Source organism: Pogona vitticeps, chromosome 5, assembly GCF_051106095.1.
Source record: "Pogona vitticeps strain Pit_001003342236 chromosome 5, PviZW2.1, whole genome shotgun sequence".
Taxonomy (NCBI): Eukaryota; Metazoa; Chordata; class Lepidosauria; order Squamata; family Agamidae; genus Pogona; species Pogona vitticeps.
This window is the reverse complement of record NC_135787.1, coordinates 89,865,561-89,882,745: the sequence shown is the minus strand read 5'-3', so window position 1 is coordinate 89,882,745 and position 17,185 is coordinate 89,865,561. Positions and strand designations below refer to the sequence as shown.

General features: G+C 41.9%; 1 protein-coding gene across 5 annotated transcripts in view; it reads right to left on the bottom strand.

Moving 5' to 3' along the window:
- The window catches only part of PROM1 (prominin 1), a 206,444-nt gene that overhangs the window by 79,590 nt on the left and 109,669 nt on the right, over positions 1-17,185 (bottom strand). For 3 of the 5 annotated variants that reach the window (XR_013545551.1, XM_078394067.1, XM_078394069.1), the window contains 5 exons: positions 16,963-17,026; positions 15,307-15,396; positions 11,484-11,701; positions 10,472-10,546; positions 8,148-8,211 (listed from right to left, as the gene is read on the bottom strand). Coding sequence is in view for 4 of the 5 variants with exons in the window: in XM_078394067.1 (XP_078250193.1) it covers positions 8,148-8,211; positions 10,472-10,546; positions 11,484-11,701; positions 15,307-15,396; positions 16,963-17,026 (511 nt within the window). In the remaining variant the exon portion in view is untranslated. Of the gene's footprint in view, positions 1-8,147; positions 8,212-10,471; positions 10,547-11,483; positions 11,702-12,939; positions 12,964-15,306; positions 15,397-16,962; positions 17,027-17,185 lie in introns of all 5 variants that reach the window. The other 2 variants (XM_078394066.1, XM_073001065.2) reach the window with 1 other exon arrangement.

The following is a 17,185-nucleotide window of genomic DNA, read 5'->3' as shown; positions in this document are numbered from 1 at the left end:
TCCGGTTGCTCTCTCCCCCCTCCCAGCTCCAGCCCAGGCTGGGAGGGGAGAGAGAGAGCAGTCCGAAGCACAGCTGATGGGCGGTTGTTTGCAAAGATCAAGGGGAACCCAGTTTCACAAACCGCTGCCTCCGCAAGCTCTCTCTCTCTTTCTCCTCACCCCTTTCAACTCCAGCCTCGGCATGGAGACTGAGACACCGCCGCCACCCCAGCCGAGAAAGACCCTCTGTGCCTGCAGCAACCTTTGCTGCAGGCGCAGAGGGTCTTTCTCGGCCGGGGTGGCGGTGGCGGTGCCTCAGTCTCCCTGGAGGAAGCACAGCGGTGGTTCCAAAACGGTTTTGCCTCGCTTTAGAGGCACCCAAAGTGGCCGCCGCTATGGAGGAATTTCGCTTTAAGGTAGGTTTTTAGCCCATAGGAACGTATTAAACGCGTTTTAATATGTTCCTATGGGCTTTTTAAAATCGCTTAACGATTAATTCACTTAGCGACGTTTTTCCTGGAACGGATTAACGTCGCTAAGTGAGGCACCACTGTATAGCCAAACTGAAAACAATATAGCTGATATATTGACTAAGTCTTTAAATACACAGAAACACGAGAAATGTGTAAAAGAGTTGGGAATGTGTTATGTTCAGGCATAAAAAATTAGGAGGGGTGTCAGAATATAGAAATTTTATAGGCCTGAACCTGAATAAATGTATTATTAATGAGCTGCCATTGTGCACAGATGTGAGTATGCTGAGTCACTCTGAAGATGATGCAATGTCTGGAAATAAGAAGACACCAGGTGAAGAAGATGAAGTCATGTGTCTTCTGATTGGACTACATATGCCATGTATATGTATATAAGTGAACAGTGTCTGTGTATCATTCTCTTCTTTCTTCACCATTTGCTGCTATCCACTATGTCCGTTTGTGTAAAGAGTTCCTGCCATGATGATGTGACGCCTGCCTGTAAATACTTGTAAATACTGTAAATATAACCGTCTTGCAAAAGAAGAACTTGTAAGTGTCTTCAATACTCTGCGTTTTTCCTGTCACCAAATCTGTGACAAAACATTAAAACTTAAACAAAGATATTGTGTCCCCTTTCAGACTAACAAATTTATTCCAGTGTGAGCTTCCATGTATTACTATTGACTTATTTAGTCTCATGAAGAAAAGTTGGAAGAATTGGTGTGTCCTCCACAAAAGCTCACAACAAAATACAGTTGTTAGTCTTAAAGGTGCCATGTTTTTGTTTTGTTTCTGTTTTGGCTGCAAGAGATTAACACACTTACCTCTCTGACAAATATAAAATATTGTTGGTTGTTGTACGTTTTTCGGGCTGTGTGGCTGTGTCCTTGAGGTTTTCCTTCCTAACATTTCACTAGTCTCTGTGGCTGGCATCTTCAGAGGACAGGAGTCAGAACTATCTCTGTGCTCTGGTGCAGTTTGTGGGATACTTGAGTATTTATAGATGTGGGATCAGCTTTTTGTCCTTTTCAGGAGATTGGGTGATTATGGTGATCAGCGTGTTTTTTGTTGTGGGTGTATTGTTCTAAGGGGGAGATATGATCTGTCACTGTGATTGATGGGTGTCATTAGCTGGCCTTTTGTGTGCAGTGGTCACCAGTCCTTGTGGCTCGGTAGAGTTTGTTGACCTTTTGCAGGCTGTGTTTTTCAGTGCTGGGAGCCAGGCTTTGTTGAGTTTTAGACTTTCTTCTTTTTTGTTGAAGCTCTGCTGGTGTTTGTGGATTTCAATGGCTTCCTTGTGCAGTCTAACATAACGATTGTTGGTGTTGTCCAGTACTTCTGTGTTTTGAAATAGACCTTCATGTCCAGCTTGTTTCAGGGCATGTTCAGCTACTGCCGATTTTTCCGGTTGTTTTACTCTGCAGTCTCTCTCATGTTCTTTGATTCTGGTGTGGATGCTGTGTTTTGTGATTCCAATATATATCTGGCCACAACTGCAAGGTATCTGGTATACTACTGCAGTGCTGAGAGGGTCCCTTGTTTCATTTGCTGACTGTAACATTTGTTGTATTTTTGTGGTGGGCCTGAATACTGTTTGTAGGTTGTGTTATAGGTTTATGGCAAAGCTTGTGCAATATAGACTGATTCTATGTGGGATCCAGTTTAGTTTGTGATGGAAAGTGAGCCCAAGGTATTTAAATGTTGGCACTTGCTGGTAGGAATGTGTACCAACTGTCCAAGTGGACAGAAGGCTGGATTTAGAAAAAACAACTATTTTTGTTTTGGAGGAATTTATACAAAGATCGTTGACAGAACAGTAGTCTTGGAATTTGGCTAAAAGGAGACGCAAGCCGGCTTTGGAAAGAGAAAGCAGGACTGCATCGTCTGCGTAAAGGAGAACTGAAAGAGGGGCACCATTAAGAGAGGGGGAAGGGTTGGCAGCTTTAGATAAGAAAGGGGGAAGATCTGCTAAGAACAGGTTAAACAGTAAGGGGGCTAATATGCACCCTTGACGGACACCCCTATTAACTTGAAACCTATCAGATAGTATATTGGAGTTTGGAAAGCGGATCTGGCATGAGTTTGAAGAATGGAGACGCCTAAGCAGAAAAAGTAGACGAGGGTCAATGCCCCATTGGGATAGTTTGTCCCATAAAAGAGATCTATTAACGGAGTCAAAGGCGCCTCGAAGGTCTACAAAGGCGGCGAACAGTCTAGATTTATGGTGGATGGAATATTTTTCTGCTAGATGGGACAGAAGTAGAGCATGATCAAGGGTGGAGGCTCCAGAGCGAAAGCCTATTTGCTCTTTCCCCGGAAGGTTGATAGAAGAGGCCCAAGCAGAAAGTTTAGAAAGGAGAAGTTTTGAATAAAGTTTGCCAATGTAAGATAAAAGACTAATTGGACGGTAGTTACTGGGAAGGGAGGGATCACCTTTTTTGAAAATTGGGATCAGGGTGGAAATTAACCAGGAGTTGGGAAAGATACCAGAATGGTTAACTAAAGTGAAGAGGTTGGCCAAAGAGTGAGACCACCAATGAGGGTTACTAGTCAGAATCTCAGTAAGAACTTGATCTGGGCCTGGGGCCTTACCAGACTTCAATGAACTAATTAAATCCAATATTTCATCAGAGGTAACGGGAGGCCAATCAGATAGGGCCTGCAGTGAGGAATCAGGGTTCGGGGAGAAGAAAATTGTGGAGAAGTGGGCTATCCATTCTTCCGAGGGGATAGAGGAAGAAGGATCGGGAGAAAAGAAAGTAGTGGAAGAGGAAACCAGAGACCAGAAGGCTTTGTAGTTATGTGATAAGATTGCTTGTAGCAGGTCGGACCACTTGCGTTGGGCAAAGAGGTGTTTTTTTGAGTCTAGAGTTAATAAGCAGGACCTTCTGGCAATAAGGTAGAGTTGTAAGGAAGCTGGGGTAGGGTTAAGGCAGAAAGAGTGAAAGAGGGACCTAACCTGCTTCTTAGCCTGCCAACAGTCAGAATCAAACCATGAGGTAGCTCGATTATGAGAAGGGTGGTTAGTTGGACTGCTAAGAGAGATAACTAAGGAATCTAAAAGAGTGTTGTAGGAGGTAATAGCTGTGAAGATAGAGTCAGTTGTAGCGATAGTACGGTGGAGACTGGAAATCTCTGGCAATAGAATCCAAGAGAAGAAGTTGGTTTCTGTTTGAGGAGACCATTTAAGGCGAGAGGAAGGTTGTAAGGGGAGGGTAGGAGGGGAGGAGATTGGGGAAGGAGAAGTTAGGGACAGAAGAAGAGGCAAGTGATCACTGTCGGCACGGACTCCAACAGAGAAATCAGAAAGAAAAGGGAGGAGGGCTGGGGAAGCAAGGGCGTAATCAATTACGCTTGGTCCCCTAGTGGAGAGATGGGTATATTCCCCAGGAATATCCTTACCCCATGTGCCGTTGAGAATGGCAATATGTAGGTTGAGACAAAGATTGATTAAAAAGATAGCATGAGGGGTAATAATCTTGTCTCTAGAGGACCTTGGGCAATTGAGCCAGGGGGGAAATGACTCATCAAACTCCAAATTTATATATTTGGCTAGGGCAGAATTATTGGGTCCTAACCGGGTATTAAAGTCCCCCAGGATCAAAATATGGGCAGATGGATTGGCTTCCAGATTAAGGTTGGCAAGATTCTCTACCTCCATCCAGGAGCTGTTCAGAGAAGAGGATGGAGGCGGGAAATAAAGGTTAAGCAGTAGAATTTTAAGTTCGCCGTACTGGAGGAGGAAAATTTGAATATAGGATGAGGGGGAAGGGATAGAGATGAGGGTAAATAAGGAAGAGGGTTTAAAGAAACAACAAAGACCCGCAGAGGGACGTCCTCTTGATTTAGATTTAACAGCAGGGAGATGGAACGTAGAAAAACCCAGAATAGACGGAGGGGTTAATGACCAGGTTTCCTGTAGGAGAATGATATCAAAGCTAGAGAGAAACTTAAGCAGGTCCTTGTCCGGGGCTTTTTTCCTCCAGCCGCCTATATTCCATGAGATCAGTTGGAGGGAGGGTTGGGGAGATGGGGGGGGCTGGGGGAGGAACAGTCAGTCAGCAGGGGGCAGTGTTAGAGTCTAGATGGGGAGGGGGATCCACAGAAGGCAGGAGGGGGACAGGGGCTGGAGGACAGACAGGGTCAGAGGGTGAGGCTGGAGCAACTGTTGCAGGTGTAGGGTTGATAAAATCAAAATTAAGAGGAGGGGGTTCCTGGGACGTAGCGTCGACCAATGCGAAGGAACTGGTTGAGGCACCCCGGTTGACAATACATGCAGGGGATAGGGGAATATAGGGAGGAAAAGCAGGAGAAGGATTGGAGTATGCAGGAAGGCAGTCACAAGCTTCCGATTGGATTGAGGGAGACACGTTGGTCGGCTGGAGATCTGAGGTGATGACTTGAGGCTTCTCCAGAGAAATAGAGGAATGTTGCAAGGTAGGAGAAGAGGGGATCAAGGGGGGAGTCAGGTGGTCCATCGGCCTAGGAGCATGGAATGGTTCATTTCTCGTTGGAGATGGAGGGATCGGCGAAGTAAAGGAAAGCAGCAAGGAGTCCGATGGGAGGTGAGTAGGTCTGGACGTTCGAGGAGGGTTTATCCGCTTGGAAGAGGGGGAGGCGCCAATAGGAGGAGGTTGCAGGGGAGCTTTCATCAAAATAAGCTTGGCAGTGGTGGTATTCTTGAAGAAGCGGTGAGGGGTAACTCCCCATCGTTGTAATAGGCTCACAGACGAGAATAACATCCCAGGAACATAGTTCGAGTGAAAGGTCAGCAATAGTCTAGTTGAGTAATAAGATGTTGACAAAATTTCAATCCTGGAGAGATCGATGTTCCTGACATTCACTTTTAAAAGGAAGGCGAGATGTCTCTTCGCCAGGGCGGTTCTAGTCCAGCGTTGAAAACTTGTGAAACCACTAGGGGGAGAAACTGTGACAACAGCAGCGTGAGGAACATAGACCAAATGCGTTGTGGACTTAGGAGGAGCTTGAGGAAGACAGCCATCAGGGAGGGAGCAAGGAGAAGTTACTTTACAAGCATCTGAATTAGGTTTATCTGAAGTTTTGTGGAGGCAAGATGGAAACTGTGGAGAACTAGAGCGTGGACCCTTTAAGAAATCTGTAAGGAAAGTAAGCTGAGAGAAAATCTGGGAAACCGTTCTTGCAGTTAGTGTAGAATAATGTTTTATGAACTCTATAACATCACAGTCCAGGAGAGAGTTCTCACTAGGCAGCTGCTTGGTGTAGCTTTGTTCGAGAGAATGAGTAGATGAGAGGATATGGTCCTTCTGGGTCTGGTTGGTAGAAGGAGCTCTTCGTGACGACGATGTTGTAGTCGATGTTGAAGGTCGGGGTGGGAAATAAGAGTCCAACCGCAGCTGTTTGGATGAAGGTAAAGTCTGTGCCAAATCGGGACTGGTTTGAGAGAGAGCTCTTTTGGAATTCCCCATTTAAATTGTAAACTTAGGGCAAGGAGGAAGAAAGAAAACAAACCATTTGCTAGAGTAGATAACAATGGCGTCTTCAAGGTAGATGGGGAGAGGCTTATCTCTACATCAACTACCCAACTCAATGCAATTTCAAAATTCCATTATCTTTCGGGCAACCAATTTGTTCCAGCAGCCCTGCATATTTTTCAGTGTAAACTTCTATCTCACTTTTTTTATGGGGTGCCCATCTGGATAGAGGCTGTAAATCATGACATTGATTCCATTGCTGCTGTTTTCCTCAGAAAGATCTTAGGTGTTCCCAATATGATCCGCCTCTCCACCATGGTACTCGAATTGGGAACCCACCTTCCGTCTACTCTTGCCTGGGTCACCACCTTCAAATACTGGCTCCGCATTCATCTTCATTCTAACCCCAATTCTCTCCTTTTTGACCTTCTTAGCGATTCTTACACATCGAACTGGTTCCAACTGATCGATTCTAAACTTCTTTCCTTAGGACTGAACCTAGAATCCCTCTTCGATGTTGGATTACAACAGGCCCACTCCTTGATCAAGCACAAACTCTGGCAGCTTGAGTATGAGACACTTTCAGCCGATTTGAACCCCACCTGTTCTCCTCTTTTTTTCAGTCTTCCTCCTTCCCTAGGACGTCCTTCCAACTACTTCTCTTCACTGACTAATCCTGGTCAGAGAAGAGCTTTTATGCTAGCTCGCCTGAATATTTTCCCTTCGGCGGTCCATGTAGGCCGTTTCTCCAAGATTCCCCGTGTAAACAGGCTCTGTTTTTTCTGTCATACTCTGCCAGACTCCCTGGACCATATTTTATTTCACTGCCCGGCTCATTCCTCTCTGAGAAAGCTTTTCCTAGAACCGTGGCTTTCTTTTTCCCCCAACTCCTTAGCCTTTTTCCTGAGTGATGCTTGTCCTTTGATTACATCTGCTGTTGCAGGATATCTATTGGAAATTTCTATTTTAACCCACAACCTATGATATTACTTGCTGTTTTGAGTGTATTTCTCACTTTACTTTTCTCTTGATTATTGTTTGGTTTGTATCTACGTTTTGCTCCTGTCTGTTCATATGCCAATAAAGGTATCGAAATCGAATCGACTGATTCTAATGAAACTCTATTTTCCTAATAAAAATTAATTATAACAATTCTACAAAAGGACAGGTCTCTTGAACAGCAGGGTCTAGTTAAATCCAGGAGGTGGAGAGGGCCACAAACTAGCTATCTTTAAGAGTCCTACCTAACTGAGCTGTTGTGAGTTCTAAGGAATCACAAGGCCCATGTGTCTGTACTTGCAAAGTACTGAGTAAACGTAAAATGTTCTTTTAAGGTCAGACTTGTTCAAAGGGCTTACGCTATGCACTGCTGAGGTCCTGAGACTTGCCCCAGCGCAAAGGTGATAGGTAAGCAGCCTGTCAGACTCTCTGGCACCTCTTAGGGGGACTAGTGCACCACACCAGCCACAGGGACTGGTGAAATATTAGGAAGAAAAACCTCAAGAACATGGCCAGACAGCCCGAAAAACCTACAACAACCATCGGATCCTGGCCGTGAAAGCCTTCAAGAATACATAAAATATTGTGTCACAGAAAGGAAAGGGGGGAAAAAGACTAACATGGCTGCTCTTGTGAAAATTGTATACATATTTATAAGCCAAAAGGTCATAGATGGATCATGAATAATCACTGACAAATGGATTTAGTCGGTAACACTGTGTCCTACTTTCAGGAGAACATGGAGACTGAGGAACAGGAAACATTTAGTAATTTTAGGAGAAAACTAGGACTTGGGTAGGCTACTTCTGCATCCTATCAGCACTACATGTAGCCTTGGTTGACAATTGCTGGTCTAGGTAGTCCATCCTCTCCCACTAAGCATTTGTAAGCCAAGGTGTACATACAGGGAGGTGCACCACATCCCCTCTCACATTGTAATTCATATTCAGCTCCTCCTTTCAGCATCTTCCCTGATTACACAGTCCCAGAGATCCTTCCCCCTTTGTTTTTTCCCTCCTTCCACCTCCTGTAGGGACTAGCAATTAAATCAACATCTATTTCCGCCTTAAAATCCCTACCACTACACTAGATGTTTAAACAATAACCTCTTAATAATAATGAATAAAAATCTGTATTTGACACAGTTTATTTCAGAATAAATTATTTACAATAAGGACTTCCTTAAATAACAATTAGAATGACAGTAAGTAATTTAAACTACTACATAATTAATTCTTACCTGACAAAATGTTCCTTGTTTGATTGAGTACCAAATCTGGAGTATTGTTAAATGCTGCATAGCCCTAAAATTAAAAATTCACATGTCCAACACCAGCTTGACAACAAAAGACCAATACGTTTGCTTCTATCTTTAAAGCAGGCAAGTCAATGATTTATAACACTCTTTATATTTAGTCCTATTCTGAAAAAAAAGGACCATAAATCACAATCATCCTTTAATGCAACTTACTCCATCTGACTATACACATATTTTCTTAAAAGTGACTGAGCAGGGTAAATTTGATTTAACTCAGTTCTCTGGAAGATTAGATTAAATAATGATCCACCAGCCCTGCCAAGCACATTCTTGCTTGTTATAACCTTACTACATGTTTCTTTGAAATATTTTATTTTTAGAAGGCCAATATTATGCATTCTCAAAGAGCAATTATTTCTTCTGAATTTTTTACATTAGATTGGCAGTTGTATTAGAAAATGAATGATTAGCTACCTGAGGTAATTGAAACAGATTAACAGGAAAAGAAACAATCTGCAGTTAAATAAGTAAATCATGAACATTTGGAGGATTGCCTTATTAGGAAAACAACATCACCAAACAAACAAGGAAATTATTTGATTTAACTTAATATCATATTATTTAACAAGTGCATGGGTCTTTTATTTTATTTTTTTATTTCTTAAGAAAGTTAAGTGAAATACACAGGCCAGGGTCCTGTTCAACTTTTCTGTCATGGAATGACAACTGAAAGACTGCCATAGCAATTTACAAGGTGCTGGTCAAGTGCCTGGGTTGTACACAACCAGCATTTCATTATATTGCTGTGCTGGCTTGCGTAGCTGGAGTTCTGCACAAATGTAAATACCAAATACTGTTCATAAAGGTCCTTCTGCTGATATTTTAAAATCAGGTTTATTTTTTAACTTTTTAACTATATAACCCTAAAAGGTATCTGTATCATTCAGTTATTTACAAAACTTGTGTAAATTTCTGCAAATAGAGCTTTGGAGAATTTCCAACACTGTATCATGATGGACGGGAAACAAACTACAGGACTGGAATAACTTCAGTCAGTACTGAAAAAGCTGGTTGATGTGATCTATCGTTTTTCATCTTCATATATTACTGTTAACAAGTATGTACATTTGCACATAAAAATTCAAATTGAGAGCTGCAAAAAAAAAATTCAGTCTAATACTTCTAGATTGAGTATTAGTCTGAAAACTTGAGAAGATAGAAAGATGGATTTGCAGAATCCACAAAATTGAGGCTCCAATCCCAAAACTGTTGGACTGTATTTACAAAACTTCCAAAAGAAAGGATTATATGAAGACATTGGCTACTGGGGTTGTATGTGAAAGCCATGTAAGTTGCAGCAGCAAATTGCTATTAATTGATAAGATGTTGGACATGTTCCTAGTTGTACAACCATGTGTGTAACCAAGACTATGGTCAGCATATCTTTAATGAGCAGCAATTTCCCACCATAATTTACAAAATCTCACATGCAAAAAAGATTGCCAATAAGATAATAGCCGTTGGCTGAAATCCTGTTGCTTAGCACAGCAAGTCACACTAGCACAGGCCCACTGAATCAGAGGAGATTTGGTGAGAACTCCTCTGTAGGCTCCATTGATTCTGGTTATGACTAAATTTAGCATACTAAATAGGTCCATTTGAATCATTGGAGCTTACAGAGGAGTCAACTCACTAACCATTAGACCAGTGGTTCCAATCCATGTTCTTGGACTACAACTCTGAAATATCTTGGCCATTGGCTGTGCTGGCTAGAGTTTTTGGGAGCTAGAAATCTAAAGGTTATGATACCAAAGTACTGGCACTGGGCAACATCTTCTTTACCCTATATGTCTAGTCCTCAGGGAAGAAACATCTAGCCAGGCAACACAACACCAATTTCCGTTAGTTAAAGGAGTGAAATAAGGCAACAGAATCAGCTAAAACAACCTAATAAGAACTAGGCTTTGAGGAAGAGAATAATCCAATTCAAGCTATGTATGAGAGCTTGATTACAGAAGCTCCAATATAATTGTGCTTAATTCACCATTTAAGCTTTTTTGGGTGGTGTTCTAGCTCTACATATGACACAAAATAAAATAAATAAGTGTGCCCCCATTTTAATTCAGCCAACAGAAATGTGGGAAACATTGGTAGCGAAGCTGTGTGTGTTCCTCTGTACACAAGGTACTTTTCCACTGGCCTTTTTGAACATTTTATTGCACCTTTAGAAACCTACAGGTAAGTAATTGCTGAGCATTAAGTAACCTTCTGTTGGAATAACAAAGCTACACCTTTTATTTACATACTTTCTGAACCAGACTGGATAGGTCTATTTTAAGGACTTCATTGACTCTGGCAAGCTGAGCGTTCACACCTGGCAACTGAAAGAAGAGGGAAAAAGATGCTTTCAAGTTAATTCTACTCTCCACATGAAATTCCTTCACTTGCATCCAATTCTTACATATAGTTCATCCATTTAAGTCTTCAAACTTTCATATAAAAACAGATATACAGGCTAACCTCTGACAGTATCCAACTCTCTGACCAAATTTAAACTGTTTATAAGTAGAATATTTTCCAGATTCATTTAAGAGAATCCAGCAACTTCCCTAGATGTATGATGGCAACAGTATGTCAAACCCGTGCAGCCCCAAAGGTTTACCACACCCCATAACAGAAATAAAAGTTATAATTTTCCCCCCAAATAGTCAGTCTTGCCCCCAGAAAAACTTCAGGAGGCAATTTGGTGCATTTGGCCTGAAACAGTTATAAGCTTGGTGGCAGGTATATTTTATTCAAAACAAATATGACTGGAACATCCTGGTCAAAATCTCACTGTAAGGCAAACCTGTGTTTGAACAATATAAATTCACAGTACCAATACGTTTCACAAATGTTTAATGTTCATATTTTAAAACATATCCTGGTTATATTATAGAAATCTTGCACACTATGGGAAGGGCTAGCCCAGAGTGAAGGCCAGACACACACACTTCTTTTGACATGCTAGTTTATTTCTGTCCAAGGAACATCTTTATATGAAAGTCGTGTGGACCTCTAACATAATGTGATATGACATCATGTCATTTTGTGCTTGACGATTTTAAAGGGATATAAGATGTTCAAGAAGTGGCTTACCATTGTCAGATCCCCAGTGAGTTTCCATTCCTGAGCAGGAATCTGAACCCAGGTGTTCTGAGTCCTAGTCTGAAACTATGTCACACTGGCTCTGCCCTCAATATAAAGTGCTTCTGATCAAAGATGTGGTGTTCAGTAAGAATTAGGCTACTGAGAAGATTTCACAGAATATTAGTTCACCTTGCTAAAGTTGGCATTGATGTCTAGCTGATTTAAGGAATTCCGGATGACGTTGCAAGTTGATGCAGCTTGGGCAGCTGTGCATGCAGAATCATTAAGTGTGTTGATCAAGTGTTCTTTCACTTCTGTCAAGTTGGAATGAAGCCTCTCAGTGCCTTCCTGTAAGACTTCCACAGATACACTCACATTCTCCAGTGCTTCCTTTGTTTCTCTAATAGCTGCAACAATTTTTTTAAAAAAAAAATAAAAATTAAATCAGCTAAGAATTTTAATTCTTAGACTTAAATTTTCACTTGCATTTGTTACTAAAGGCCTTGTCACACTGCAGCCATATGTCACTACAGCTTTATTTAGTGAGAAGTTTTCCTGAAGAGCCAATTACCAAAACAACTAAAAAGTGGTATACTGGAGCTTCAACCACCAGCTCCAACTGCCTGTAAGGAAACCTGTTGATCATATGCATTTCCTCCACATCTTGCTCCTTGGCTGGCTAGTGGATAAGCAAGCAATTGCCTTTAAGCATAGAACCGGTCCATGGCTGTCCAGTTACCAAATATTCTCCAATGCCTTCCTCAACTGAAATATGCACATTCTTACAGTCTACTTTGACTTTTGTGAACATACTACAAAGGTATGCTAAAGCAGAAATGTTTCCTTTTTATACACATATATGTGTAAGTGGCATAAGCCTTTTTAAATGTAATGCTCAACTTAGCCATAGATAAAAATACATATGATTCTCTGATTACAGACTGACAACAAACTCAAACATGTAACAATTGTTTTGAAGTGGATTTGCAAGCCATGGTTTGTGTTAGTTGCAATAAGTTTTTAAGTTTCCAATCTCTCAACATTTCCAGTTTCAAGGTGACAAATAGGTCTCATAAGTATCTCCCTCATCATGCTCTTTGGTGGCACAGTTTAACTCAGTGAGACAAATATTCACTAGAAATTTAGAGATATTAACCTAGAGGTTTTGTAACAATGATTGGTAAGTACCAATCATTGTTAAGTGTCAAGTGTTCTATCTTCATGGGCCAAAATTAACCAGAAAAAAACAAACCCAAAATCATTCCCTTAAAATTGCTACACTTTTTCCTCATTCCCTTTGCCTGCAAATATGGAACAAGGCCATTAGACCACAAATGAAGCTACATGTGAGAAGAGCAACAAGGTTCCCATCATTTCTGAACTTACTAGATAGAACTGACATATTGCTACTAGAGTACAAGCACTATGATTTCAACCCAAAAACTGTTTGCTACAGAATAGCGTTACTGACTTCAATTAGTTTTTGAAAGGCAAATAATTGGCACCAATAGGTGATTAAGCTTTACTTCTGCGATCCATCCTATAAAGCTAAAACAATGAATTGTGGAACACAAGAGAAATAAAAAAAAACTGCACAAGAGGTTTTAGTAAGAGAGGAAAGCACATCACATTCAGGAGATTTTACCTTTAATGGCCCTTTCCACTTTGACTTCAAGACAAACAGAGAAATAAAGCAAAGAGTGGAGGATGAGAACAGGTTCTGGTGTGTTACGAAAATGTTTTAATTTGCCAACACACAGTTTCTACTTTTAACATAGAAATCCTATCTGCCTACATGTTACCAGTTGTTGTGCATTGAACTGTATATGTATTCAGTATGGAACTACATGTTAAGCAGCAGACCCAGATCTGGGAATGTGTGGGCTTGGCCCCACTGACAATAAAACCTAGGTTCTGTTGAAAAAACTCAAGATTTAATTTTTAGCATGCACAGGACAACTGTGCTAGGGGAACAGGTTTTTCTGCCCCTCTGGCAGAGGTCTGTTTATATTGCAGCATATATGAAATTGGAATCAGTTTCACATACAGTATGTGAATGCTTGTTCCACTTTTTAAAAAAATCCTGCTATCTGATACAGCCCTATACAGTGGTGCCTCGCTTAACGGCGATAATCCGTTCCAGGAAAATCGCCGTTAAGCGAAAACATCATAAAGCAAAAAAAACCCTATTGAAACGCATTGAGACCCCTTCAATGTGTTCCAATGGGGTCAAAACTCACCATCCAGTGAAGATCCTCCATAGGGCAGCCGTTTTCGCTGCCTGTCTTGCGAGGAATCCGTCCCAGAAAACAGTGGGGAGCCATTTTGAAACCGCCCTTCAGCTGTTTTAAAAATCGTCTTGGAAAGAATCAGTTCCCCAAGCAGGGAACCAATCATTGCAAAGCAAAAAAAAAACCCCATTTAGACCATCGTCGTAATGTGGTTTCGTCATAATGCGAGGCAATCGTAAAGCGAGGCACGACTGATAGCAGGAATTTTTTAAAATAAAATAAAAGCACAATGCTTGCAAAAAGCGAGTGACTGCCAGATTTATTCCCATTGCCTGCCCAACCACTCCACCATTGCCTGTCCAATTGCCCCATCACGTGCCTGATCATCTTCCTGATCACTCCATCACCTGCCCATTGCCTACCTGATTGCCCCATTGCCTGCCCAATCACCCCCCATTGCCTGCCTGATCACCCCCAATCTGCCTAATCACTCCCCCACCATCTGTCTACTGCCCATGTGCGCAGCCCACCTTGTTTGACAGGCGACAATGGAGGTTTGGTGTGAGGATGTATACACTGACACAAAAAATTTGGATTGGAGCTAAAGCCTATGTGGGTTCAAAGACTCTATCCCTCTGCCAGTTTATTCCAGCAGTGGGAACAGGCTCTGTGTTTCCAAAACAGATGCAATGCATTCCAATGAAAAATTCTGTTTTAGACAAACAAATGAGCGAATGGGAGCAAAATATTTCATACATCTCTTGCATGTCATGTTCCCCTATGACCCTTCCCCTCAGCTAAATTTTTCCGTAATATGCCAGGCACATCTCCAGAATCCCATCTGAAGAAACATCTGGAAGTCAAGGACACATAGCAGAAGAAACGGTTAAGCATTGCTGCCACCTATCAGTTTGAAAGTACCGTATTTTTCACTCCATAAGACGCACCTCTCCATAAGACACACCAAATTTTTACAAGAAGAAAACAGGGAAAAAAATGTTTTCTTCCCCTAAAAATTGGTGAGCCTTATGGAGAGGTCCGTCTTATGGAACACACCCTAGGACCCTTTGGAGGCCCCCCCAGAGGCCAGAGGGGGCGAAATCGCCACCTTCTGGGACTCTTCTGAAGCTTCCCAAGCCTCAAAAGAGTCCCACAAGGTGGCAATTTTGCCCCCTCTGACCCCGGGGGGGCAGGGTGAGTCTCTAAAGGGTCCTAGGGTGTGTTCCAGGACCCTTTAGAGACTCACCCTGCCCCCCGGGGGTCAGAGGGGGCGAAATTGCCACCTTCTGAGACTCTTTTGAGGCTTCCCAAGCCTCAAAAGAGTCCCAGAAGCTGGCGATTTTGCCCACGCTGGCCCCGTGGGGGGTGGGGGAGTGGCACAAGGGTCCGGGAAGGCTCACTCAGACCCTTGCGATGCTCCCCCCACGGGGCCAGCATAGGCAAAATTGCCGCCTTCGCTCCATAAGATGCACAGACTCCCCCCCCCACATTTTGGGGGGGAAGTGCATCTTATGGAGCAAAAAATACAGTAGGTTTATTTTGTTCACTGCTTATAAACTTTTACTTTAATAATAATATGATTACAAAGATTTTGAAACCCTTTCCCCATGCTTCAAGTGTTTCCTACATGGAATGGAGTGGTGCCCTAAATAATATGAAAACCTACATCTTAAATTCAGGCCATGGGTGTGCAAAACAAGTTATCTGAATCTTTGAAAGTCTCTGCAGAAGCATAGAAAAGTAGATATGGAGACTAGCAATAAGAAGAGTGTCTTCTTTACCTCCAGCCATGGTTAGGGCTGCATCAAGTGCAGGGCGCACCTCCTTTCCCAGCTGCTCTTGGACTCTGCTACCAAGCAATGAGCCAACATCTGTTAGGAAAAGGACAGCAGAAAAAGACTCAGATGCAAATCTACTTTTATTCTATTTGTACATCTTCACACTTTTTATCATAACTGAAATGGCACATAACCAAATAACAAACGCTAAACTGTATGTTTTTTCTTGAGCCTTTAGCTAGAATATATAAAAGTGTATTTGTTGTTTTAAAAAGACACTTTGGCCATTGCCCCTAAAGCAGGAAAGAGTGATAGATCATATAGTTTTGATATCAAACCAATCTATCAATGTTAATGTTCTGCATTTTCCTTTTTTTTTTTTTTAAGTTTCCACATTGCCTGCCCAGCCTGAAATAAAGAGACAAGACACAGGTGTTGGATAAAACGAGGGCTACATTAACTTCATTAACTTTTAAAACACTGAGTTCCCTTTTTCTAAGGGGGCCTACTGTAGTGCAAAATTATCCTCTGACTCCAGTGTACCATTTACAGCTGGATCAGGCCACCACTCTAACTAGCACATCTTCAGCAGCCCAGCTGCAGGAATCCTCCCACTGCTTCAGTCACAGAGCCTCGTGACGCTAGGTGCACTGCTGCCTGGGAGATTCCCTTAACTCCCATTCCCCTTCATATAACTCCTTGTTCTACCAATCAGGGAAATGGGCTGATTGACACCCTCCTCTGCTGTCCCAAAGGAACTCATCAAATCTCTTTTCGCACTACCCATAGCTGTGACTGAATTAATATGTCCTCCTCACATTACCTATTGAACCTGAAGTAAGAATGGGATGGGCGAAAACCCATCTGCTTCCTGATACATGCCAATTGTGGAGGTAGACCAAAAATTCCCATCCAGCCCTGAGGCAACCAGCTACTCCCATTCTTATTTATTAAGGGGTAGGCAGGTGGGCCGTGAAGTTGGTGACTCAAAAGAGGCTGATCTTGGGGGAGGCAGGCTAGATGAAGGCTCCACCAAGGCCCCCTCCCCTCCACCTCGACGTCATTTGCCTGAGCTCGTCTCATCCGAGCAGGTAGGCAAAGAACAATCACGGCGGCAATCACCATGTATTGTGCTCCATCTATCAATTTTAGTGTTCCGCATATTCTTTTTAATTTTTCCATTTAACCTTTACAATCACAAATCTGAATGCAGGAAAGACCAAGGCCAGTTGTCCAAGTTAGTTGGTATCATTTCTTTCTAGAACAGAGATGCTCTTGCAAATAAGACAGTTCATACTTCCAACCTACTGCTCCTCTAAGGAGCAAAGAAAAAGGAAAGTACACTTGTGGTTCTCCCATTTCATCCTGCAACAACTGGAGTAGTTTTAAGAATTCTTTGGGGCTTTTGGACTACTCATGCCAGAAAATAAATGGAGTAACAAAGCGAAATGACTCAAAAGAGGCAGCCCCCTTTATGTAAAGGAAAGAACTGGTGTACAAAAAACATAAAAACGAAAGAGGCACCTCACAAAAGAATCCAAAACTAAACAAATATGAAAAATTTCACTGTGCTTATCCCAGTAACCTACAGCTGCAAATAGGATGCTAAGGCTGAGAAAACATATTCTTAAGGAAGAAAGTTCTGTTAAATATACTTACTATTAAGGTCAGAAAGTGCTTTTTTCTTGGTAGTGTTATACTGACTCACCAAATAATCAATTTGCTAAAAAATTAAAGTACAAGTTTTATTTAAAGATAAAAAATAAATCAAATACAAATACCAATAAATATAAGCAGCAAAGATACCAACCAGCTTCAAAACTATTACAAAAGAGTTCAGCCTTTCAAACCAAATATTATAGTACTGCCCTTGTATCCACTG